Source organism: Girardinichthys multiradiatus, chromosome 22, assembly GCF_021462225.1.
Source record: "Girardinichthys multiradiatus isolate DD_20200921_A chromosome 22, DD_fGirMul_XY1, whole genome shotgun sequence".
NCBI lineage: Eukaryota > Metazoa > Chordata > Actinopteri > Cyprinodontiformes > Goodeidae > Girardinichthys > Girardinichthys multiradiatus.
In genome coordinates, this window is record NC_061814.1 from 29,477,937 (window position 1) to 29,505,239 (window position 27,303).

The 27,303-nt window shown below is 38.9% G+C and overlaps 1 protein-coding gene across 3 annotated transcripts in view; it reads left to right on the forward strand.

Annotated features, from left to right (window-relative positions):
- LOC124858692 (collagen alpha-1(XIX) chain-like) overlaps positions 1-27,303 on the forward strand; it is a 176,496-nt gene that overhangs the window by 98,832 nt on the left and 50,361 nt on the right. For all 3 annotated transcript variants that reach the window (XM_047350828.1, XM_047350829.1, XM_047350830.1), the window contains 13 exons: positions 1,743-1,775; positions 4,829-4,867; positions 5,113-5,148; positions 7,245-7,280; positions 7,763-7,807; positions 9,746-9,799; positions 10,294-10,347; positions 11,808-11,888; positions 13,876-13,917; positions 18,403-18,471; positions 18,841-18,876; positions 19,035-19,088; positions 19,329-19,382. In XM_047350828.1, the coding sequence (XP_047206784.1) occupies positions 1,743-1,775; positions 4,829-4,867; positions 5,113-5,148; positions 7,245-7,280; positions 7,763-7,807; positions 9,746-9,799; positions 10,294-10,347; positions 11,808-11,888; positions 13,876-13,917; positions 18,403-18,471; positions 18,841-18,876; positions 19,035-19,088; positions 19,329-19,382 (633 nt within the window). The remainder of the gene's footprint in view (positions 1-1,742; positions 1,776-4,828; positions 4,868-5,112; positions 5,149-7,244; positions 7,281-7,762; positions 7,808-9,745; positions 9,800-10,293; positions 10,348-11,807; positions 11,889-13,875; positions 13,918-18,402; positions 18,472-18,840; positions 18,877-19,034; positions 19,089-19,328; positions 19,383-27,303) is intronic.

Consider the following 27,303-nt stretch of genomic DNA (forward strand, 5'->3'; position numbering starts at 1 on the left):
GTCCTACAACTTCTGTTCTTCTTGATATTGAAAATAGCCAGTTGAGTCTTATTCACTCAGTAACAACATCCATTGTGACCTATTAAGACCTACTGTATGTAAGGTACCTTTGCTGATCAAATAAATATTGGATTTCAAGTTACTGAGCCACGAGTTACCTGTGTGGTGCTGTTTAAGCATAAAATTATCTGATTCCTGTCAACAATCAATTGCTTGGTTGTACCTCTTGCAAAAAATGAAAGTTGCCTGAACCACTAAACGGGCAAAGAAAAGTTGTGATGTCATGAACTCCAATCATAACCATTTGGCTTCATCTGCTGATTTTGTGCAGCTTCAGCACCATCTTCTTCCACCCTCAAAAGCAAACTTTTCTCGGTCTTGTTGGATCTTAAGCTACTAATTGGCTCTCTTTTGTCATTGCTGTTGATTTGCCAGCATGTAACTTCAACATATCACCTACTACCACTATATCTTGTGGCATTGAAGAGGTAATGCATATTTCACAGATTTCACAGAAGCAAGTTGTGAATAGTTATGCTGGTGGTGCAAAGGAAAAAAAAAGATTCCTCATGTAATCAGGCACTCATTGAATGAAAGAGAAACTTGGTTCTTTTGGTCTCTTCTCTTTTAAATAATTTACCTTCCAAGCATGTAAGTCTAGCATACAGTAACATTTCAGTTTCAGTCAAAGAGATAATGACACTGACTCTCCTGAAGCCATGCCTAAAATTAAATCAATGGTTTACTGACTCCACAGAGAATGGATGCACAGGCTTGCAGAAGCAAGGAAGATGAATACCTTGCAGGATTTTTTCTAGCTGTACATCTCTCGCTCCGAGACGGCAAACATTTTCTTCATAGTTTAAAAGTTGTAAGAAACATTTATTGGAAATCATTGCTATCTAACCTCTGCCCTGAGCAAATTGCGCCTTGTTGATCTTAACTCCTTACCACAACCTCAATGCATGTTAGGAAAAGCTACAATGTTATCTCCTGACAGCAATATCTCTCAAATAAATAACTAATCAAAGCGGCTATACTCTGAAAGACAAATAATGCTAACAATGCCTTGCAGAAGAATTCATGCTCCTTGAACTTTTTTCACATTTTGTCACATTACAACCACAAATTTCTACGTATTTTATTGAGGTGAGGGTGAAGCATGATGCTCCAATGGTTTACTGAACAACCCTTACAATTTCTGGTTTTACATACTGTCTCAGAATATCAGCATGACTTATATCTTCACACTGACAGGCTTCAAATGCCCCCATTTGTGATCAAAATTATGTATTTAACAGAAGTTTGTATTCTTGGCAAGCCACAGCATGTGCTCCCCGCATGCTTGTTAATTGTTCAATACTGCACAGAGTACAAAGATGTTTTCTGGTTTTATTGGAGGGGAAGAAATCTACGATGTAAATCATGAATTAGAGAATAGAGGCTCCCTCTAGCAAGTGTCACAATTAAGATCTATTTAAGGTTCCCTGGAGCTCCCCATAAATCCATTGCAAAGGATCACATAAGGCAGAATTGTAACCTTTCTTACAAGTGCCTAGAAAATGCACATGTACTCCAGCATACCAGGGTAAATAGTTAAAAATGGAAGGGGTATAAAGGAAATGTCATGTCTTGTTTAAAAGATCAACAATGCAGAATTACACCCTTTTATTCTTGCTCATTGGATTCTTTGTAATGGTTATAGATATTTAAAGGCAATATGTTCCTCTTGTTATCATCAGGGTGATGTTGGCCCTCCTGGTCCTCCTGCTCCTGTAAGTACAATATTGTGATCAAATTTCATATCACACAATGTTTTTTGGGATTTTTTATGCTTTATTGTAAGAGTGATGCATTACCTTGAATTTATACCAGCATCAGCACAGACCAAAACATATCTGCATCAGTAAATGTTCAGCTCATACTGTTTGGAGCCAGAGCAGAAGGAATAAACAGGCAGAACAGTGTTTACCTGTGCTGTCACACATGCTACCATGTCATTGTGGAAGCCATATCCTCCCCCTAGAAGAGCTTGCAGGCTTATTCTATCTTAAGTTATGTTTACATTTCCATTGTGCGGTGTATGAACAGCAGAAGAGAGTACATAATGGCTTCAAATGGCAGATGAGCTTTTTGTGTAAATTAAGTGAGAAAAAACTTGTTTGTTGCTTTATGTAATTATATTTGCTCATTTTCAACAAACTCTATGTGACTAATCTTTACTGATTAAAGCATTGTTACAGAAAAAAACATAACTTGCTCCAAACATTATGATTTAATTTCTCTTGGTACTCAAAAAGCCTAAGTACCAAGTGCGAAAAAATTAGGATCACAGACCATGGCCTTTTTTTTATGTTAATAATTATCAATGATAGAAAATTACATTTTTGGCCTAAGGTTTCAGATAATATGTAGGTACCAATTTTGGGAAGAATTTTATGTCAGGGTGAATATCTGGTGAGTGCTAATTGGAGACACAATGTGGCTAGATGGTAGAACTATTTTCTTAAATATTTAAAAGTAAAACGTTTTTCTGTGAAGAATTGAATAAAATGTGCAATTTCACAAAAACACATCAAAAACTATTTAAATTGGCAAATAAAAACATGTTCTTAAAGCCTTTGATTGTCATTGACATTTCAATGACTCTACTAATAGCATTTGTTCTAAAGAATAGCCATCTATTGAACCTACTGAAGGCATTTGACAAGAGCTTGGAAACAAAGTTTGATCGATCTCATTTATATTCTCATTTTCACCACTTGTTAACGAGCAATTCATATGGAAATTAGACATGTTAATTATGGATTGAAGAAATATCGCTCTCTCTCTTTTGGTTTCACTGGTTTCAATCTTACCAAAGAAAAGGCAACTCCTTTAATAAGCAAGGATACTATTGAATGTGGTTTGAAAAGATTTTGAAACCAGTAGAGGTTTAGTTAGTAGTTTTTGCATTACCATAAATGGTAGAGCATTTGAACATTGTTGTGAGGTGTTTGCCTCTATAGATACTGTATACAATGGAGGGGGTGGCATTAGTAACTTGATAAATGAGTCTCTTTGAATATTCTGGCCTCTGTCTGTGCTCCACTCCTTCCCACAGCAGATAATTTTGGCAGTTACGCATTGATTTCCCTTACACAGCAGAAGCGAGGGTTCACATCATTACCCTCCCTTCATAAAACTTCTCGTGCCTCTGTTTATTAGTGACAAGGAGGGGAAGTCGACTCACACGCATGCATGGCCATCACATCAAGCAATGGCCTTTAACGCAGAAAACAGTCCTGTTTTTATTGCCTCACTGCTGAACACTGGTGTTTTATAATCTGTGAAGCCAAATCTGTTATGCCAATTTATGTTGAAGGAGATGGTCCTTTGTAGCGTGGCTGTGCTCTTGCAAAAAAGCTTTTTGAAGAAATTTTGTCAGATGCTAATAGCAATCAGGCTTTGTTTCATATCTGAGGACAAATTGGCCTCTTTGTTTTTTAAACGCAGGTAATGACTGACTGATTATGCCACTGGGAATCAGTACCCTGCTCACTTGGACCACTGTTGCGAAAGAAATAGCCATTCATGTCAAGTTCACAGAGCTTTTAATCAGAGAAATAATCAGATAGGGCTAAAAGGCACACTTTAAACAGAAACATCGGAACTGTACAGGTGGAATATAACGTTTCTTAAAACAGACAAAAGCTACTTTTTTACTAAATTTAAGTATTATGAAAACTTCAAAATGTCCCCCACATACTCTAGATATGGGTAAACCTGAAGGCTTGCATCGATATTGTCTTGCATATAAAAGTCTGAAGTCATTAAAATTGTGCAGAGTTGGGCAAGGCAAACATACTGAATATAATTTGCAATAATGATCCATTAATTACAACATTGTTATCTAATTTATTTTCAGGAAATGTTTCAGCTGTAAAATAAATCAGCCTTATGTCATATTTGAACTAATATCAATGCTAATATTTTGCTACAAAGCAAATGACTGACTGATCATCCTCTAAGAATAGTAATTTTATATTTTCTTTCAAAGGGGTTGAAATGTGTCTCCAGTGTTTACGCTGTGTTGTGATAGGGTAATCATTGCCATCCTTTAATAGGGTTGTAATGATACATCTAGCTCACAAGGTCCATTTTTTTCACTTCTCTTGCTTGCTGGTGGCCATCAGCTACTCTACGCACCTGTATACATAGAGCAGCGGTAAAGTTACTGAACAATCGACCCAACCCTGGGGAAAGATTGTTATATGATTAGCAAGGGATATTTGGAGCACTCTTTAGAATATTTCAGCAGATGATTGATCAATTGTTTGAAATTACTAAGGGGGGGACAGAGGGATAGTTTTAGTCCAGCTCTAACCATGCCGCTTGAGGGGAGCCACATCGGCTGAGAGAGAGGTCCTTTATCATGTAAAGGGACAGATTATATTCAGACTGCCAAACTGATGTAGACAAAAAAATTCCAGACCATTTCTGAATGTGGACTGAAGGTGATTTGTAGAAAACTGTGGAGTGTGCCCACACACGTATTTAATACTCACTGAATGTGATTCAGTTGGGCAAGTTTTCTTTCATATCATGTAATTGAAACAGCTCAGCCCAGCTGTTCTATGTCAGACTATCCTTGGTGATGATTTAAAAAAGAAATACAAACAGTAGTCTAAATATAAATGTTATATAAATTTCCAAACTAAACTCTGAATCAGTGAGTTAGATCAAGAGATTTGTGAATCAGTTTATTAAGGCCTGTTTATTGGTTATTATCAGTAACTGCCAGACTTTTGAAGACCATTTCCAGAACACTGTCTTTTATTACTTGTAGGTGATGACAGCTCATGGGTTAAGACAGCTCTCTGGAACTGTAAGCAAATGTTTATAACATTTATATATATATATATATATATATATATATATATATATATATATATATATATATATATATATATATATATATATATATATATATATATATATATATGTATATATATATATATATATATATATTTGTGTGTTTGCATATACGATATTATTGTCTTATGTTCCCTGTTTAAACTACACCAAAATACATTAGATTTTAATGTAGTGTATTTGTTCTTGTTTTTTAAGGATGAAAGGGCCCAGAAGGGTGAAAAGGGAGACGAGGTAACTATTTTTCCTCGTTATTTCTTGCAGAAGAAAGCTGTACCGTGACTCACTTTTGATTTTCAGGCACTGCATCCAACACCACAGCGTGAATAATACTTCCCATTTCTTACGTAACATCAACAAAGGCACCATTGACATTTGATTGCGAAATAACAATTGATCACCTGCTGTTCAGATGGAGGGTTTTATTGCACCCTTGCGCTCAGCAGAGAAGCACAAAGTGAATCGTAGAATAAACTGCCGTGGAGTTATTGTTTGGATCCAGGAGCTGCAGATGCATCTACTTCAGGACAGCAAATTCTAAAAGCCTCTGATGCAGCTTTTGACCACGCATCAAAAGGCATCTCCATAGAATTCACATCATCCATAGTTAGGTAGCAGTTCATCGTTTATCTTCAGGGTTTTTTTATGTGAACACAATCTGAAATAAACAATATGATGGAGCCCAATCTGAACTTTAACTGGAGTAGGTTTATGTAAGCACTGTGTGTGGTAGAGGATTATTGTAAATTAAAATACAAATATGGTCATATGTGGCTCAGAACTGATGGAAAATTAAGAATCAAGAGTTTCGGATGTGATAGAGAAAATTATAAAAGGGATGCTGAAAAAAGAAGACGCAACATGAAATGTGACACACATGAAAAGTAAAAAAAATGTTTTAATAAAACACAAATTGACCTCAGTGCCAGTAATGAATGCTTTTTATAAAGAGGGAGGTGCACAGCAAGAAAAACAAAGAGCACCCAACAGCAGCTTCTTCTTGATCAAATAACTACAGTACATATGTGTCAAATGCATTATGCTGTAAACATCACCTTGAAAACAGAGGCAGACGGAAGCAATGAAGGGGTGCACAGAATCATATACATGCAGGAAAAAAAGAACACTAATTGGCTTTTTACCAACCCGGAGGAAACAAAATTTCTATGTGTAAATGTTAGACCTTGGTATGTTGAACCTAATACAGACATAACCAAAACAACCATGCCTTTATGTCAGTCAGTGGTCTTAACAGTTGAAGCATACAGAGAGACAAACACAACAAACAGGTGAGAAAAAGGGCAAAATAAGTCCAAGGAGTTCAAATGGTCAATTGGAGCGCCATAAAGCAGGTGAAAAGCAAGAAAGAAACAGAACATACCAAACATATTTATAGAACAGGAAAATTGGTAGCGGTCCATAGGTGAAATAAACAAAAAAAAATGTGGTGGGGGAATAAAGAACAAGGACATTATTTGTGCTTATATTCACAAAAATAATCCCACCAACCTTACATCCTGTTGATGTACCTCTTGTCGAAGCAAATAGCTCTGATGTGCAAAGACATAAACAACATAAAAGTTTTAGTGTTAAGAGATGGGATATTGATTTAGCCAAACCTCTGTATCAAAGTATTTTCTGCATTCTACAGAAAGCACCAAGGACATTGAGAAAGCAATCAAACTGAAGGAGTTATAGGACTTAATATCTCACCTCATTCACTTAATTGTAAAGTAAATTTGGAAATTGTATTGTATTAAAAGTGTTTATTTCCCACACAGTACTTTTACACAATTTAAATATAAACTTAACACAAAAGTAAGGAAATTTGTGTTTGATTGATTTTTTTTTCTAGAATCAATGCTTCTTGCATTGCATTTCTTCTTTGGGGGGGGGGGGGGGGGGGCAAGACTCTGAATGATCTTGAGAGAGTGTGCAAAGAGGAATGGTCAAGGATCCCTATCTCATCTTTACCAGGGGTGTAAATAGATGTGCCTTCCACTGAAGGCTGAATAAATTTCAATTAACAGTGGTCAAAATATTACATTTTATGCAATCTGACAGAAGATGTTCTGCAATATGGTAAGCATTTGTTTGTTTGATTAAGGAGGTATTAAAGTTATAAAGCAAGAATAAATATTTTTGATTTGGGGAGAGAATTCACTCTTTCTTCTTGCCACTAACTGTTGTAACACGAAGGCTTACTTCTTGAAAGTCCTCATGGAGTCATTTTAAACCTCACCACAGTCAGGAAGATAAATGAGTTACTTCACCATTTTTTGTGCCTGTTTTGACAAAGGATGCCTTCCTGTTTCTTTATGTGCCTGCAGGGTAAGATAGGAGCTCAAGGACCACCAGGCTTAAAGGTGACTTTTTGAGGACTTCACTCTTGCACTAAATTCTGAACATCAAAATCAACTGCCAACAAAATAAGGCTCAAAAGACCTTATGTTCGTAAAGAACCTCTGTGTGTAGTCTTTCTCAGGGTCTTTATAACAGTACTAGGAGATTATAGCACTTTAAAGTTTATACACTATGAAAAGTAAATTTTACTGTAGAGAAAACCTTTCCTTTGACATATGTTCTGAGATAAGACAGTGGTCCCACTATGAGTTATGTTTCTGAGCTGTCTCAGTTGTTTAATTTCCTCTTCAAAGTTCTGATTTTCTAAGTTTTGTAAATGTTTGTGTGTACAATACATTTTAAAGCTTTCTGAGTCACAAATGAGTCACGTATGAACTCATGCTTCTTAACAACAAAGCACAAATACCAATAAGTTTTTTTTTTGTCTTTTCAACTTTTCTTTCTCCCTCATCCCTCTTATTCTTGCTTTGTGGTGATGTAACAGGGAAGCATAGGACCACCGGGACTGAAGGGAGATCAAGGACCGGAGGTAAGCCTTGGATCTCCGATTCCCTGTGCCACATAGTGTAGTTTTAATTTTGATGTTTTGTGTGAACAATTTATAAGAAGAAAGGCTAAGTCCAGGGACATAGTCTTCATAAAAGTGCCACGCAGCTATGGCAAATCTGTAAAATTCTGTTCACAAGCTCTCTCGATCCATTCTGACTGAATGTGAGCTATTTTGCAGAGAACTGGCAACAATTTTAGTCTCTAGATATACAAAGCTGGTAAAGACATACCCTAAAACAGTGTATTTCAAAGTGGGGGCTGTGGCCCCCTGGGGGGCCGCTATGGGGGCCTCAGAAAGGTTGGGGGGATGATTAAAAAAAAAACACTATTCTTATTCTCAACAGTTTTTTTAATGTTATTCAGCGGGATTTTAATTTTGTTAACATATTTTAACAATATTCTTACAATAAACAAATGTTTTGATTATTGAATAGTTAATAAAAGACATTTTAAAAAGTAAAGTGTCTTTACATTATTTTTAGCATCGTTTGTGGGTTTGCAAAAGGGGATCCCCGCCCAGAAACTAATGCTGTTTGGGGGGACATGGTATGGAAAAGTTTGGAAACCCCTGCCCTAAAAGACTCATGGCTGTAATTACAGCTAAAAGTACTGTAGTTCTACAATGTCCTAAGGGAATACAAATGCACACCAAACTTTTCAGAATATTTGTATAAAATATTTTAAAACTCCTGTATCAGTGTCATAACAGTTGATAATTATTGCACAAATTTATGTTGGTCTATCACATATAATCCCAGTCAAATACTTTGAAGAAAGTGGTTGTACTGTGGAGGGGGAGGGGGGGGGGGGGGGGGGGGGGGGGGGGGGGCATACTGATGATATTTAATGATAACAGAACTTACAGGAAACAACACATAGAAAACAAGAAGCGGAGCACGGGCAGAATAACATGTAGTACAAGGGGAGCAACAGACTAACAAGCAGGACTGGGGAAGTAAATGGTAGAAACATGCATACTAATGGGAGTATCAAGCAAATAACAATGACCAAGAGTCAATTTAATTACTGAGGAAAGTGTGGAGAATGACACTGAATGCCATTGTGTTAATCAGAAGATAATGTGGAGCAGCTGAGGCAGAAGGTAAACAGAGAGACTGAGGGAGAGAGACTAATTGACACAGACTGAGCTTAACTAAGACACAAGCAAACACTAAAAGAAGGGGAAAAGACAAGTATGGGAATAAATCAGAATACACAGGGAACAGAACTCAAGAAATAAATTGGAAACTGAACCTAAAGGGATGAACTGGCAAGACCTTAGTGACACTAATGAACATAAAGGAATTAACTAAATATGGCAAAACCATATAGGACATAATGAACCACATGGAAATGAAAATAGAGATACAAAAGAAACCCAAACCCCCCAAACACCTAAGGTTCATGACAGTACATGTCTAATTCTGCTCAAGATTGTGAGCCTAACTCACAGAGGTCAATGAGCAAGAGACTGTATTATCTGGTCAACACTGCGACATAAAGGACAAACAGTCAATCATACTCAGATCAGGACAATTTAGAATCTCCAATTAACTTAAAATGAAAATCTTTGGACTGTAGGGAAATCACAGTACCCAGAAAAAATTCAAGCTTGCACAGGGAGAACATGTGAACTCCACACAGAATCCTCCTGCCTGAATTTGAACCTAAAGCCTTCTTACTATTTTTGCAAATTTAAACATGAATGGTTCACTACATGAAGAACAGCAAAAGCAGTCTTTACTTGGAAAAAAAAACAAGCTTTTGAAACTCCTACTTACCAGACACATAATTTAACTCCTATAAGAAGGTATTGTCTCAATTACACTGGGTCACAAATGCTTGACCAGAGAATTATGACTATAATTAAATGCAGAAGATAGTCCAAAGCATTGTTTTTTGCTTTATACTTCACCAGGGAAAACAAGGTTTAGCTGGATCCATTGGGCTCCCTGGACTCCCAGGCGATTCTGTAAGTACTCTGTCACTAAACAGCAGTGCTTAATGTCAAGCTTTTCTTTTCCCTCAGTACCTTATCTGTCACCCTACCATATCCACTACTCTACTAACTCATCCTGTCAAGGTGAAACAGAGAGATAAACAGATCAACTTGAACAGGCAGAGATAGAGAACAGGTCAGGAGAATAAGTGATTTGTCCTTTTTTTATTTTACATAGACGATCAATAATCAAATTTAAGAATTAAGTAGTGTAAAGAGGCAAATCTAAGCGCTTTATGCCAGCGACAGAGGCGGCAGCCCAATCTGTTCTCTGCACCTGCTTTGGTAATGAGCATCTGTCTTTATTCAAAAGCAGGGAGGGAAAGAAGCATTTCATAAATCCTGGCCAGGGGAAGTTTTGTTGGAGCACAGCTGCCTGCTGAAGCAGTGAGGAGGAGGAGATAAATGTTTGTGTGGGTAGATGAAGGCCTGGTGATAGATGTGTCTCTTTTCACCACTATTTACAGGGCTTACCAGGGGAGCCAGGGGTGCCTGGGAGAGATGGCCTAAAAGGGGAAAAGGTAGGTAAACATCAAATCAACCTCTCACCTTAAAGACAAATATAAACCAAAGATCTTTTATCACAACTGGAGCATGTTAGACAACTTGTGGAGACACCTTTCAGATTGCCCATCCTGCACACAATTCTCAATTACATTGTAGCTTTATGTTCTCATGTCTGATTTCCTGCTGCTGAAAGCAGCAAAGTAGGAAAGTAGAAAAGTGTGTAGTTTAAATTTAATCTCAAAAGCCGTACTCAGAAATTTCTATATCTACTGGAGTCGTTTTGCTATTCTTGTGGGTGAAGTAAACCAAAATGGCCTGTAGAAGTACTTTCATCAAATGTATAATTTGCATGTACTATACTTTTTAAATAGGTTACCAGTAATTGGTTATTGTATGAACGTATTGCTTTTGAGAAAAAAATTTTAGATTCTCCTTGGTGTTGCCAAAACGGAGACAATTTTTTTTCTTAGTTTGTACATAAAGCATAAATTATAATACATATATATATATATATATATATATATATATATATATATATATATATATATATATATATATATAGTAAACAACACTGAATCCATAACATAAAATGTTGACCTGATTGTGTTCTACAACAAATGAGAAGAAGTGAGGTTAGAACCTTGTCATCACAGAGAGGTTTTCATTTTTAAGTGAGACATGTTTTTAATGCAATGACAAAATAATGGCAGATGGCTCCTTTTTAGTACCCAAAAAGCTTGAAATGAAAAGAACAAAACAGCAAAAGTATGACATGGTGAAGGGGCAAAATATAAAAATCCCACCCAGACAAAACTTACAAAACCATAACAACAATAAAATATAAATCCCATTTCTGATCATCCCTTCTGTCCCTGACTTACACGTTCTTTGCATGTCATAACCATTTTCTTTTGGTTCAATAATCTAAGTCGCGTGCTCTAAAAGTGCACTACCTGTAATCTCAGTGGATCAACTTGTATGATTTGAAAGGACAAAGTGATCCGCAATTGCGGAAACCATGATCTGACGGGCTATAGATGTGCTTGAGAAAAACTGTGACAACACAAAAGACAACATTGTTATAATGTTTTAATATGTTTTTGTGTTATTTCATTGTCAAGTTAGTTTCTTTGTAATTACCTCAAAATCTGGTTTTATTTTTGTAAAATGCAATGTATTATTTCTGTTTTGTTATGGTACATTTACAAATGTGGGCAGTGACACAAGATATCTCAAAGACACAAAACAAAGCTTAGCTGTGTTAAAATTCCAAATAGATTTCACGTCAACAAAATGAAACTTAAAATTAAACACTCAATTGTCATGTGAAGACATATGTAAAAAAAAGTCTTACTTCTGTTTATAAATGGATATGCATGTCGCTCTGTGTGCCTTATATTTTCCATTTCACTGAGTAGAGTACAGCCTATTTGCCACTTTGTTTATTTACTAACATCTGTCTTCCTGCCCACAGGGAGACTCTGGTGGAGTGATTGGGCCACAGGGGCCTCCTGGTCCTAAGGGGGAGCCTGGAGAACCCGGTGGTGGATATATGGTGGGTGTCACATAATATATGTACAAATTAGCTCAATTAGCTCAATTAAATTTAATTCAATTCAGTTTACTTCAGTTAAGCTAAGTTCAGTTCAGTTTACTTCAGTTAAGCTGAGTTCAGTTCAGTTTACTTCAGTTCAGTTTAATTTAGTAAAGTTCAACCTGAATCAATCCAATAACATCTTGAGACAATATAGCACGTACATTTCTAAAGTCACTTCAAGTTAACAAGTACAACTGCTTTTGTGGTAGGATTCAAGAACAGCATCATCTGCAAATAGATAGGACACTGGTGGGAATTTCTACATATGCACAGGCTTCTAATCAAAGATTCAACGGCTTTATGAATGTGACACATTTATATATAATTGACACATAAAGGCATTACCTAAACATTTAATTTTACATTCTGATTTTGCACTGACAAGGTGAACATCAAACCTTCTGATTCCTTGGCAACCAGTTCAGATTGCCTGAGCCTTGGCTAGCCAAGAGAAGACAGAATCTCCCCATTACCATAGTTGCAGTGGCAAAGGGGCGTTGAGATCCTTGTAGTGGAAACGTGTTCTGCCACCAGTGACTGCACTTGCTGCCCTAGCATTTCTGATGGACAGTTTACCACCATGATATTAGAGAGATGCAAGGCCATTAAGCAATTCATTTCTGGATGTTTCCAGCCCGTGTAATCATCTATCCTTCCATTTTGGTGCTAATAGCTGTTTAAGCACTTTCTTTTATGGAAATAGCTTCACACAAACAAAAGTGCCTGAGTCCTGCTTGAAAGCACTTGCACTCCTTAATCATAGGCAATGCTCTTTAAACAATCATGTTTGTTTCTCTGTGAAAACATGAGGCTGAACATTAAGCCCACTGTAAGCAGTATAATAAGAGGAAGGCTGCAGGAATATTTCAATATCTTGAAAATTATCCAGCTTTCTAAAAACATTGGAAGGATTATTTGAAAGATTTGTGTGTGTGTGTTTATGGTGATTTATTGACCCTTTGTAGATTATAGGTCTACAGCTCAACAAAGAAAAATAGCACTCATTTATTACAGACATCCCTCTGTGTTTTACAGAGGTCATTTCTATGAGAAGGGATTAGAAGAAAGCACATTTATAACACTTCAGTGGGGAAAATTAAAAAAATAAGGACACGGAACTTTTTTAATGAGTACTTTAAGTAACCGCTTATTCCCTGCCTCTCGCCCATAGACTGCTGGAGATAGGCACCAGCTCCCCCGCGACCCACTATGGAATAAGCGGTAGAAAATGACTGACTGACTGACTGACTGACTTTAAGTAACTTAATTGGCTTTTCCTTCAAATAAACAGCAATTAACTTTTTATTGTTTATTTTTGTGCTATTGTCACAAATTAGCAATCACTTCATCTCTCAAATAATGACATATGTTTTATTTGTTTCAGTAGAGTGCAGATTCATAAAATCTATTAGACATTTTCTTTTCAAAAGGCAATCATTAAATCGTACTTGTCTCAGAAATTTTTTTATTTTCCCAACTTATTTGTTTGAAGTTTAAGTGTACAACCCCCTGCTTCAATACTGTAGAATTGCTGTGTTAGTCCAAATCCAACTTCAGCAGAACAAATTTACATTGTGCAATGTAGGGCTTGTAACACTAATACATGCTGACCAAAGAAATCAATGTCTCATCTGGATGGCAGTGTAAATAATGCTTACACTAGCCTCGGTTCCAATCAACGTTTTGTTCTCCGCCTTGTAGCATTATCGCTGTGCCTCCTCACACTGAAAGTAATAAAACAGCGCCGAACATGAACTCATAATGCACTGCTGCGTTCAGATTGGTGTCGTCTGTAGAGGTTGTACAAGTTCTAGAATCCAGCTTTAATTAAAGCTCTATAATTTATACTAAGAGAGAGGAGCTGTAGCTCAGTTGACAACAAGATTTGCTGACTCAGGTCCAGTAAATTCTAATTCTGATGTGTTCTTCCTGTTGTTTTTTTCAGAGTGATGGGCTGTCTCTGAGTAGAGGGTCTCGCGGTCCTAAGGTAAGAGCTGAAATGTAGATGGAAGATAAGCATTTTGTCTAAAAAATGAGTAAGCCACAGGTCTAAGCAAATATGAGTACAATCTTCTTATTTTAACTTGGAACATAAGAGCTGGAAATACCAAAATGTTGTTCCTAGGAATAACTTCAGGTTTTTATTTTTTATTAATGTTAATCATTCTCTCCAAGTCTACACCTGTGTCGTTTTCAATATCATTTGGCCTCTTAATCTATCCAACATATACTGTATATATAAGGAATCTGACTGCAAATAAAATGTGAAAAGATGGACGTGAAAATGGATAATTTTGTAAGGTACCTTACAACACATCGTTTCTGGAACAGTTTTAAGTTATATTTAGGTCTGAAAGTGTGTAATAATTTTAGGTAAATATTCACCGACTGTGAACAGGCTAAACCGTTGGCAGTTGTAAGCAAAGAATGTGTATCTGACTGTATCAAAATCAGGAGTTCATTATTACAATTTTGACTCTATGCTACCTATTATATATCATAATATATATTTGAAGAGGACATGAGGGTTCAGAACATCAAACACAGCAAACCGTGTGCAGAATGGAACTCTGCAAAATGTTTTGCACCATTTTATTCTGAGATATATATATTCCCCTTATCAGAAATTATGTCTTGTATATATTTTGCATAATTCTGCTTTTTTCTGTGATATCAGATGGCAAAGATTTTTTTATTCCACCTTCTGGGTTTTTCTATTTTTTTTCAGCATTTGGCCATTTGATCATCCTCACTTTAGCCTTTTTGGGACATTCCACAATGGATTCTTCTATTCAATTCAATTCAGTTTTATTTATATAGCGCCAATTCACAACACATGTTGTCTCAAGGCACTTCACAACAGTCAGGTACATACATTCCAATTAATCCTAACAATTGAACAGTGCAGTCGGAGTTAGCTTTTTATTCAAATTGGATAAAAAGTTTTTCTATCTAAGGAAACCCAGCAGATTGCATTCAGTCAGAGATTTGCAGCATTCCCTCCTCCCGGATGAGCATGTAGAGACAGTGGACAGTCACTGGCGTTGACTTTGCAGCAATCCCTCATACTGAGCATGCATGTTTCTGCCTGTGACACCTTTCTGGAAAGGGGAATCGTCCGAGCTTCTGCTGGCAACAACTTAATGCTCACCCTCTACCGATGATCCACATAGCCCTGTCTTTTAGTGTTTAACCCTTTCTCTCTCCTAGACATGGAAATTGACTGAGCTTTTACTGTAACTAATTATATGTGCTCTCTTTCAGACTCTAACCTTGAAAACTGGCTCAGAGTTTATCTGTTCTTTCTTTCTAGGTGAAACGACTAAAGGAGCTACATCCATTAATATTTACTTTTCCTTCCCATAGAAAGTACTTCTGGATCAGTGCTTCTGTGTTCTTTTTGTGTCTCTGCTCTCTTCTCTCAAACTCCCAGTCGGTCGTGGCAGATGGCCGCTCACACTGAGCCTGGTTCTGCTGTAGGTTTCTTCCTGTTAAAAGGGAGTTTTTCCTCTCTGCTGTCGCTTCTGAGGGAGTTAAGGATTATAATCTCATTTAAAGTTCAACTTCCACTTCATCTTCATCTTTCAGACAGATGGTCTCCTATTGCCTTTAGATCCCTTTTTCATTATGATGAAACTAATATTTTTTTTTTTCTTCCAGATGTGCTTCATAGTTTTCATCTCAAGGTGTTTTTAATCTCTTCCCTTTAAGAATTTCAAAAATATTTAAGGTGTTTTTTTTTCAAGTTTTTGTGTGTGTCCTATATGTGCATTCTGAGTCAAGTGTCTCAACAAAAATGCCATTATGGGCTTATAATGACAATAAACATTCTTGATTCTTGATTCTTAAAATAAAAATTTATGGAAGCAGAATGAATTATATATTGTACTATTGCCCTCCTTCATGTATAACAAAGTCCAATGTTAGGAGTACAAAACTACATCTTTTGAGCTGACAGTCAAATAATCAGAGAATTGAAAAATCTTAAATTCAGTATCAATCCAGAGATAATTTGAGGTGAATCTGCGATACAGCTATGAATGATGATGTTGATGGTGATGCTGACAATAAGAGACCAGTGATGATCTCAGTTTTGTAAATATACAAGAGACAAAAGCTTATACACTTAAACTTTGGTAGATACAAACTCCATAACATTAAAACAACAGGTAGACGTGACTAGATGATACATGAAACTAAATAAATAGAATAAATAAATAAATAAAATCTATCTAAAAGTTTAACTGAATTCATTATTTGGATTACTGTTTATTTTCTACATTTGCATAATGCAGTTGTTAGATTTTGGCATGTAAAGCACATTAATAAATTGGAAATGGGACATGGGAAATAAAAATTGTTTAATTGAATGACTCATTGATTAAATAAATAAAAACAATGCTTTAGTTGCATTTTAAGGCAACTATTACAGTCAAGGCAATGTAAAAAAATAAGGGAAACTCATTTCATAGTCACGATGTGACTGCTTAAAAAGAACAATTCCCACTTGGTTTTCACCAAGGCCTACAAAACTACTAATAATCCCGTGTAAGGTGACCTGAGGGCCTGAATAGAAAAGTAAGGCTTTAACAAGTCAGACATGAGATGTGGAGCTTGGCCTAATAAGCTAACACCAATAAATAAAAATGCTATTGTGCTGGCTGGCTGGTCAAGAGGCACCCAGGGATGGAGTCTATATCTCTGTTGAAATAAATCCATTTATTGCCTTTTTCAGTGTTGATGGGTGTATTTTTTTCCAAAGTGTTGACAAGTAATATCTACTTCAGGTTAAAGAAACAAATATATGAGACTATGCAACAAAAGGTGAAGATGCCACCAAACTAAGTTAATACCTGGTTGCTCTACCACCTCCATCCCAAATGTCTTTCTTTTTTTCAGAATTGTCCTGTATTTAGCTCTAATCTTCTAACATGGTGGTGGTATCATGATGTTGCAGGGACGTTTTTCTTCAGCACAAATGGAAAACTGGTCAGAGTTGATGGGAAGATTAATGGAGTATGTTGCTGTAAATTCTCAGTCATTATTGACATAATCTCAAATGCTTGAATAGAAGGCAAGTGAACATTTCATCTTTCCTCCAAATGTCTTCTTTGGTACTACACACAGGATGGAATTATCAGACACAGTAATAATAATTGGGTGTACGGCCACATTGCCGCAAAAGAAGTATATCTTATTACCCCCACCTGCTGGACTGGAGGGGTGGTTGAGTTTTCTTAACCACTTCATCATACGTATGTCATTAGGCTAATTTAAATAAATTTCCCGGGATTCCTTCTACCAGCGTAAAAAATGCCAGGTGTTTAAATCTTTTGACTTTCAGTCGAAAAAGGGCTATACTTGTGAAGTCCATGACAAATAGTTATCCTATAAACAGATTCATCTACTTGGGCTCTGAATGTCTGCTGCTTTTCCAGCATTACCATAAGTTTCTTGGCTGCTTCTCTGATTTCAGTCAGTCTGTCGGTTTACCCAGACAGATATGACTTGGTAGGTTTACGGTTGTGCCATACTCTACATTTACCTTTTTAGATGACAGATTAAACAGTGTCCTGTTCAAACCTTGTGAAACAGTTTTAATACCTAATCCTGCTTCAAACGTATACACAAGGTTATTACTGATGTGTCCGGTGTGTTTCTTTCTTAATGCTATTTGTTTTCTAACAAACCTCTGAGCCCTTTAAAGAACTGTTGTATACTGAGCTCAAATTCTACTACTGTTTTCTGATTCAGTGTCTTCTGAAGACAGATGGTAGATCTGGATTTTATTTAGTAAAGGGGGCTGATGCAAATGCTCATCACACTCTTTAGGTATTGTTTTCCTTTTTCCTAACAGTTATACACTACCATGTTTGATCTATACGTTTGTGGTTGTAGTGTAATAAAATGTGAACAAGTTAAAAGGGTAGGACTATTTTTGCATACGAGTCCATTTTAGTTGTAGAATTTAATAAAGAACTTTCAACCTGTTGCTCCATAAGGAATCTAAGAAAAGAAGAAAATTAATCTAAAACATCTAACTCTAGCCTAATGCAGTTTATATGTCTTACACATTTTTTTTTTTTTTTTGTATTATATAATTCTAAAATGTTTTTTTAATGAATTTGCTTTGCTTAATTTTTCAAATGACAGTACATCTTATTCTACCAGAATAAGTGTGTTAACCTTCAAAATATGTAATATATTCTTACACACTGTATATGCAAAATGTCACATGTTGGTAAAGTTTTCACGTTTTTGTGATGCCTAGTTACCACTAGTGTTGTCATTTGATTAAACTTTGTATTCTGAGTATAAATACAATAGCTAATAATAAAGATGTGCCTGCCACTGCCCCTGTTGTCTTTCTCCAGATACAAGAGATAAGGCCAACTGAGTTTAATAGTTAATTATTATGCGGCGCAGGAGCTCTCCCATCTTATGAACTCCTCACACCTTTTGTTTGTGTCAGGGTGAAAGAGGTGTGCCTGGACTGCATGGAGACCACGGAGAAAAGGGAGAACCTGGCGAGAGTATTATTGTGAGTATGATGTTGTATTGATTGGCCCATCACTCCTTCATTTATTATTTAGCTTAAACCATGATAACTTGTAATTGAAACTAAAGAGTGTCAAGAAAAGTGGTCATTAAATGCATCTTTAGATGAAAACATTGGTTATTATTTCAAGGGGCTGCCATATTGCATTCTTGACTCGTCAGAAATTGTAGGTATCCACCAATATGTACTTTGAACTTCACAAATTTGACTGTGAATGAGTGTTGATTTTTGAAATGCGGGATAATTGGAGACAAAGAATCAATAGAGCAAAAGGTGCCTAACACAATTACTGTACTGGATCTGGGTGGTAGAGGGCAGATGGTGTTAACAAGATGTGTGATGTGTTTGTAGGGCCCTGTGGGACCTCCAGGCAAGCCTGGAGCTGAGGTCTGTAACTAAGTCTCCCTTTCACAACAGAAACTGCATGTTAAAGTTTTTCAGGTTAATTTATGATGTTGACAATTTCAGGAAAATATTAGTCAATATATAAAATATAACTAATTGTTTAAAGCAAAACCTATCAATTAACTATGGGTCTTCTTCAGGGTCCTCGTGGACCTTCAGGTTTATCTGGCCCTCCTGGAGCTCCAGGAAGAGAGGTTAGTGAGTACAGTTTATTGCTTTAATCTCATTCAGACTCACAAGTATGCAGAAGAAAGATAACTGGATGCATAAAAGATTCTCAGCTTCTTCCTGTGGATGTCCAAGTGTAATGTATCACAGCTTCCAGCTACAAATCACCACCAACCAAGAAGACAATGAAAAAGTATAGCTCTGCATGTCTGCATGATATTACACCCAGTATGACTGTTAAAGTCTATTCTTTGTCTCAATTAAAGGGCTCCCCTGGTAGACCAGGTCCGCCAGGCCCTGCTGGACCCCCGGGTGAACCAGTAAGTAAGAAAATCACATTTGTGCAATTCAGTATCACTGAGTAGCAGTAAGAACTACAGATAAATTACTTTCAGCATGTGTTTAAAACCAATGCTTTAGGCAGCAGACTACCATACGATTTTATATGGCTTTGCACAAGCAAATTTACAGCCTCTTACCTTGTTAAAGCACTACAATGGATGAAAAACTATTGAGTCTATGTAAGTGCAAGTTATTCAAACATTGGCAAACTATATATTGATAAACATTTGACAATATTAGATTCCATTTTCAAACATGGTTATTAGGGATTACATTTACTTTGAGTTACTGTAATTGAGCACATAAAATATATCTATAAAAAATCCCAACTTTTTCTATTGTGTACATTTGGCTTTAGGGATTGCACTCAATAGTGTTTTAAATTACACTTGTTACTGAGTAAAAGATTCTTGCATGGGATCGCATGTTGTACCAAAAAGCGGATCAGTAAAAACCTCTTACTCTCCGTGGGAGAGTGCACAATCTGTAAATGGAGATAGTTTGAGGTGTACCGCCTGTTTACTCTGCAACTTTAGTCTGTGACACAACACCAGAAACTGACCAAACAATTTACACTCAAAAACCAGAGGGAAAGATGGATATGCAATGTGTGCTGTTCCAGCTCAGAGAAAAATCCTGTCACATTCTGTTGCAGATAAAGTAAAGACACACCACTGACTGCAAGAAAAAACACAAGAAGTGTGTCTCATACACTTTAAGCTCCATATGCCCCATACTCTGTATATAAATTATGGTTTTCCCAGTGACACGGCTCAAAGCACCCAAATATAACACCTTCAGCAGTGACACAGTTAGTCAAATAAGAGTCTACATGTTCTGTTATTCAGCAAGAAACTTTGCCAAAATTACATTCATGACTGCTTTGCTGGTTACCTAGCATCAGTTGTAATCAGTAATTATTGATGTTAGTGTTGACTTGATTAAACAGATCATTACTCTACATCTAAAACCATGTCAGGGTTGCACTACCAAGTGGGCATTATCTGGTTCTAAAACAGTCAATATACTGATAAACAATGCTTGCCATCAATTTATTGAAGATGTATCAATAATGATGTCTTTACTATGTTTCACTTGGCAGTCTGCCCCTTTGCTATTCTGTTGCAAGATATTGCTCAGCGTATTATATCTGACCTTTAAATAATCTCAGACCAGCAGGGCAGTCTTTGCACTTGTCACTTCATGTTCTACCTTGTAAAAGTGACATGGTGGATGTTGTGATTATGAAAATGAAAATATTTAATATTTAGTATGAATACTTTCATATTTTATTAAATAATATTTCGGTCTGTTGAGGGTTGCTCAATAAGGCGGTAGTATTAGGACAAAATTGAAAGGGATGAGCCAAGCTCTGGCATTATTGAACAGCAAAACTCTGTACACACACAGAATGAATTTATACAATTTCTTAAAATACAAGAATTTATTAACAAAAATAAGTCAACTCAAAGTCAAACATATTTCAATCAATAAACTCTTTACTATGCTAAAACAACCCAACTAAACTACCAAAGATGGTTGAAAACCATGACCGAAAGAGTGATGCAATATTACCATGCAATATTTATGTTTGAGAACCAAGGATAATCTTGAAAAATCTGGAAATGAAGTTAGTCCTGGAACTAACTTAGGCAATAACTGGTATACCTTCAAACAACCATTCACAATGCAAGATCAGATAAAACATTATTTTAATAAAATAATATTTTAAACAATAATTTGCTGAATAGAACCAACCTACTGGATGACCAGTTCTCAACGGTGTTTAATTAGCAGCCTTTATTTATTAAAATAATAATTAAAGAAATATTATTAAGGAAATAGTGAAATATTTAAGGAAATATTTGGAATAGGAACCAAATCTTTCTGGATAAATGGGTCTTAATTGTGTTTACTTACTTATCAAGTTTAGTAAAATAATATTTAGGGAAATATTATTTCCTAGATTGAAAACTAACAACCTTTTAAGGTAAATGATCTTTAGCTGACTCATAGTAGGCAAGCACGTGTTTCTTAGCTTTTAGGGGTTGGAGCTAACAAAAGAAACGTATCATCAGAATCAAACACATACCTTTACCTTTAATAAATGGGTTAAAATGCATAAGGGTGGACGGCGCGTTATGGCCGATCTTCTGTGTTTAAAATCACCTTTTAAATAAAGTTTGTCTTAACTTGATGCATGCCTCTCGCCCGTAGACTGCTGGAAATAGGCACCAGCTTCCCCCGTGGAATAAAACACAGTACACATACTGAGCACATGTGGCGAACAGCTAATCTGCTAGCATTAAAATATCAGAGTTCTCAACACAAACAAAACCAAACGTCATAAAACGAAACTAGTTTAGATTATTACATTCTAAACTACTTATCTCTGGCCAACACTACCTCTTACTGTCATCGTTTTACCAAGCAGCTTGACCCACATGCAGAAACTTTCAGAAGACAAATTAAGTTTTAAGAGATTTATTCAGAAGGGATATGACATGAATGAGGAATTCAGGGTGGCTCCGGCGAACGTCCTCTGAGGAGGGGAAAGCAGAACGGTGAGTATTGTTTCAGAGTGAGGAGGGGAAGATTGAGTGATGAAGGCTTACTGTTGCTGGCAGGAATGGAGTCCGGGAGGGGTGGTCAGTTCTTGGATGGAAGGTCCGTGTTTCCAAAAGGTAAGCAGTTCATTGGAGGGCGGACAGGTTAGGCAGCTGAGTGTCTAGACCCCGGTGATGGTAAGCCTGCGATCCAAACGGGGAACTTCAGATGGACAGTGAGAACAGGTTGCACAGGAACCACCAGAAGGATCCAGGAAGGCACCTTAAAAAGGAACAGAGCTAGGTCACAAGAAGATCTCAGAGAGCTTGTAAAACAAGAACAGGATACTGGGCTTGAGGTACCACAAAGGACGACACTCAGGCATCGAATGCTCAGCAACCCTTTCCTTAAGAAGCTGCCATAACGAGCCTAACGACTCACAGGTGTGAGAGGCAGCGCGCAGCTCCACCCTCCAACTGAACCTGCTGGAAAGAAAAACAAAGTGGAACGGACACACAGACAGATCCTGACACTTACGTGTACCGTGCTGAGGAGAAGTTGTCCGGGGCAACGAAGTTGAGGAAAGCATCCACAAAAAAAACAAAGTGGAACGGACACAAAGACAGATCCTGACATTGCCCCTCCCTCAACGATCGCCACCAGGCGGTCCAGCAGAGGTAGACGAACCACATTGGCAAACCTCGAAATCCCAGATGAGGGATTTGTCGAGAATGAAGGACCCAGGGATCCAGGATCGGTCTTAGGGGCCATACCTCTTCCAGTTGACCAGATACTGCCATCCCCGGCCGCGGCGACGGGACCCAGGATACATCGGACAGCATAGGCAGGCTGCCCGTCCACATCCCTGGCGGGTGGTGGGGGCTCGGAAGGAGGGCACAGAGTGCTGGAACGGACAGGTTTTACATGGGAGACATGGAATGTGGGGTGAATACGTAGGTGTGGCGGCAGCCGGAGGCAGACTGCGGTGGGACTGAGTACTGTGTCAGTGACGTAGGGACCAATGAATCTGGGGGAGAGCTTTCCGGACGCTGGTTTCAGGGGAATGTGACGGGTGGAGAGCCATACCTGTTGTACAGGGGAGTAATGGGGGACTTGAACTCTTCTCCGGTCGGCTAGGCGGCGTTTAGTGGCTGCGGAGTGATGAAGCGCTGCAGTGGTAAGTTGCCAAAAGCGCTTGCAGCATCTGATGTAATGTTGAACCGAGGTGACCGAGGCATCCTTCTCATCGGATGTAAACAGAGGGGGCTGGTACCCCAGTGAGGCTTCAAAGGGGGTGAACCCAGTAGCAGCTGACACATGTGAGTTATGAGCTTACTCAATCCAAGGAAGATGGGTACTCCAATCCCAGGGAGCTGATGAAGTCACACACCTAAGAGCGGCCTCCAGCTCCTGGTTCATTCGCTCCATCTGACCATTGGATTGGGGGTGGAAACCAGAGGAGAGACTGACAGAGGCATTCAAGGCTGAGCAAAACTGTTTCCAAACCTGGGCAGTGAACTGAGGTCCCTGGTCGGAGACAATGTTCCCTGGAATGCCGTGGAGATGGAAAACATGTTAATTCATGATCTGGGCAGTTTGAAGCGCTGTGGGCAGCTTTCTGAGGGCGACAAGATGGCAGGCTTTAGAAAGACGATCAATAATCGTAACAATGGTGGTCAAGTTCTTGACTTTGGCTTGCCGGTCACAAAGTGTAGGGCGATATGGGACCAGGGCCTCTTAGGGATAGGAAGGGGTTGTAATAACCCTGATGGAGTCCCAGTCTTGTTTCTGGCACAGATGGAACAAGCAAGTATGAATGCCCTGACATCATGGTGAAGAGAGGGCCACCAGAATCGGCGGGTAATGAGGGCGATGGTGCGGCTTACTCCTGGGTGGCAGGTAAATTTGGCGGTATGGAACCAATGAATAAGTTTAGCACGAATAGAAGATGGAATGTAGGTACGATTAGGTGGTCCTGTACCGAGGTCAGGTTCTGATAATAGGGCCTGTTTGACCCAATCTTCAACTTCCCATGTGAGGGTTCCAACAATGCAGTGAGGCAGTAGGCTGGGTTCAGCCCGTTCGTCATCCTGGGAGGAGTATAACCGGGACAAGGAGTCTGGTTTGGTATTTTTGAACCTGGGCGATAAGTGATGTTGAAGTTGAAATGTGAGAAGAACAATGACCACCTAGACTGCCTGGGGTGAAGACGTTAGGCTGTTGCAAATATGAAAGGTTTTTATGGTTGGTAAAGATCTGTACTGGGGTTTCTGACCCCTCAAGTAAGTGGCGCCATTCCTCCAAGGCTAACTTTATAGCCAACAACTCCCGATTCCCCACGTCATAATTGCGTTCAGTGGGAGTAAGACAATGGGAGAAAAAGGCACCGGGGTGAAGCTTGTGGTCAGAACTGGAGTGCTGCGAAAGTACTGCCCCCACTCCAGAGTCTGAAGCATCAACTGCTAAAATGAACTGTTTGGATGGCTGAGGCTGGGTCAAAATGGGGGCCGTGGAAAACGTGTCTTGAGCTCCAGAAAGGCTGCTTGAGCTGCGGGGGTCCAGGAGTAGGCGGTTTTGGTGGACGTGAGGGCGGTCAAAGGTGTGGCAAGCTGACTGTAATTTCTTCTAAACCTCTGGTAGAAGTTGGCGAACCCCAGAAAACGTAACTGCTTACGGTTCTCCGGAACCGGCCAATTTACAACTGCCTTGATTCTTTCGGGTTCAGCTCTCACCTGTCCACCCTTGAAGATGTAGCCCAGGAAAGGCACCGACTTGAGGTGGAAGCCACACTTCTCTGCCTTCATGTACAGTTGGTTCTCTGAGAGACGTTGAAGAACTAGACGGACATGTGTACGATGTTCATGTAAAGTCTTAGAAAAAATCAAAATACCATCCAAATAAACAAAAACAAAAATATCCAGGAAGTCACGAAGAACGTCGTTTACTAATGCCTGAAACACAGCAGGCGTATTAGTGAGCCCAAAAGGCATTACAAGATACTCAAAATGGCCGAGTGGAGTGCGGAAGGCAGTTTTCCACTCGTCCCCTTGTCCGATACGAACAAGATGATATGCATTCCGGAGGTCAAGTTTGGTAAAAACGGTAGATCCCTGTACTGGCTCGAAAGCAGATGAAATTAAGGGAAGTGGATATTTATTTTTTATGGTGATGTTATTTAAGCCTCTGAAGTCAATACAAGGTCGGAGTGAACGTCTTTTTTTGAAACAAAGAAAAACCCTGCTCCTAAGGGTGACGAGGAGGGACAAACGATTCCTGCAGCCAATGACTTGTTTATGTATTTTGCCATGGCCTCCCACTCAGGCTTGGAGAGATTGTATAGCTGACTGGAGGGTAATGGGGACCCAGGGAGCAGTTCGATAGCACAGTCGTAGGGTCTATGGGGAGGAAGTGAAAGTGCCTGACTCTTGCTGAATACCCCCTTCAAATCTAGGTATTCTTCTGGAACTCCAGCCAGATCGGAAGAGTCTACCCTCTTCTCATTTATAGGCTTGGTACATTAAGGGACTGCAGACGGGAGGCAGGAAGAGAGACAAGGAGAGGACCAGGAATCAACAGAGTGTGATCCATTTAATTTGAGGATTGTGTCTGCAGCCAACTGAAACCTAGGACGACGGGGGTAGCCAGGGTGGAAAAGATGTTGAACTCAATTCTTTCACGGTGATTTCCAGAAATGATGATCTCCAGTTGAACGATACGATGGGTTATGAAAGGAAGAGACTGACCCCCCCAGAGCTGACACCTTGATAGGAGAGGGTAGAGGAACAGTTTTAATGCCATGAGAAAAAACAAACACTGAATCCATAATGTCTTGTTCACACCCAGAGTCAATGAGAGCAGAGATATTAACAGTCCTTTCGTTTATCATGATGGTGGCAGGGATTGTAGGACGGGATTTCTCACCTGACTGATTTTGATCCACCGGGGCTCACGTAACTACCGGCGGACCAGATCTTTTGGCCGCACGGGACAGTTGGCAATAAAGTGTCCCTTGCTGCCGCAGTATAAACACTCTTTTTGATCAAATTTTTTCTGCCGTTCTTCAGGGGTTAAGCAGGTACATCCCAACTGCATGGGTTCCGGTCAAGTTGACTCTGGTGATCCCCCACTTAGAGGGTTACGAGGAAAAGGGTTTAGATTTTCAGAGCCAGGTAATGGGGGGGACCCCTTCTGTTCTTGTCTCTACTCCTCTCCCTCAGACGGTTATCCAGTTTAATTGCCAGGCTGATTAAATCATCCAGTGACTCAGGGTCATTGCTTAATATCAATTCATCTTTCAAGGTTTCATTTAGAGAGTGAGTAAAAGCCCTTTCAAGAGCGCTAGGATTCCGGCCGGGACCTGCCGCCAGAGTACGAAACTCAATAGAATACTCTGAGACAGACTGTTGCCCTTGTTTCAACTTCCAGATTTTCCTGGAAATTTCAGCTTCACCCCATTGATGGTCAAAAGTGAGCTTCAGTCCACTAACAAACTCCTGAAACGAACAACCAAAATGAGGATATTTATGAAAACGAGACTCAGCCCACTTCAAAGCTTTTCCTCTGAACAAACTTATCATATAGGCAATTTTGGCATCATCACCGGGGAAGGAGTGAGGAGAGCAGTTGAAAACAAGTGTGCACTGTAAGAGGAAACCTCCGTACCTACCTACCTCTCCTGAAAACAACTCAGGTGACGTCACGAAAGATCGGAGGAGATGGCATGGGCGGATCCGGAGCACTAGGTGGCGCTGTGGAAGGAGGGGTAGCAGAGGGGTTAGCTTGTAGGTTGTTTAGCATAGCAGCAATCTGTTCCATGTTGAAAGTAATCTGGTTTTGTTGTTCAACTAAAGTCCAGAGGACGTTTTCATGGGCGAGCAATTGGGATTTCTGCTCATCTAATGTGGACCTGAAAGTTACTGCTGGGTCAGCCTGGCCTGAGTGTTCTGTCATCGTTTTACCGAGCTTCTTGGCCCACATGCAGAAACTTTCAGGAGACCAATGACGTTTTAAGAGATTTATTCAGAAGGGATATGACATGAATGAGAAATTCAGGGCGGCTCCGGCGGAACATCCTCTGAGGAGGGAAAGCAGAACGGTGAGTATTGTTTCAGAGTGAGGAGGGGAAGATTGAGTGATGAAGGCTTACTGTTGCTGGTAGGAATGGAGTCCGGGAGGGGTGGTCAGTTCTTGGATGGAAAGTCCGTGTTTTCAAAAGGTAAGCAGTTCGTTGGAGGGCGGACAGGTTAGGCAGCTGAGCGTCTAGAACCCGGTGATGGTAGGCCTGCGATCCAAACGGACACACAGACAGATCCTGACACTTACGTGTACTGTGCTGAGGAGAAGTTGTCCGGC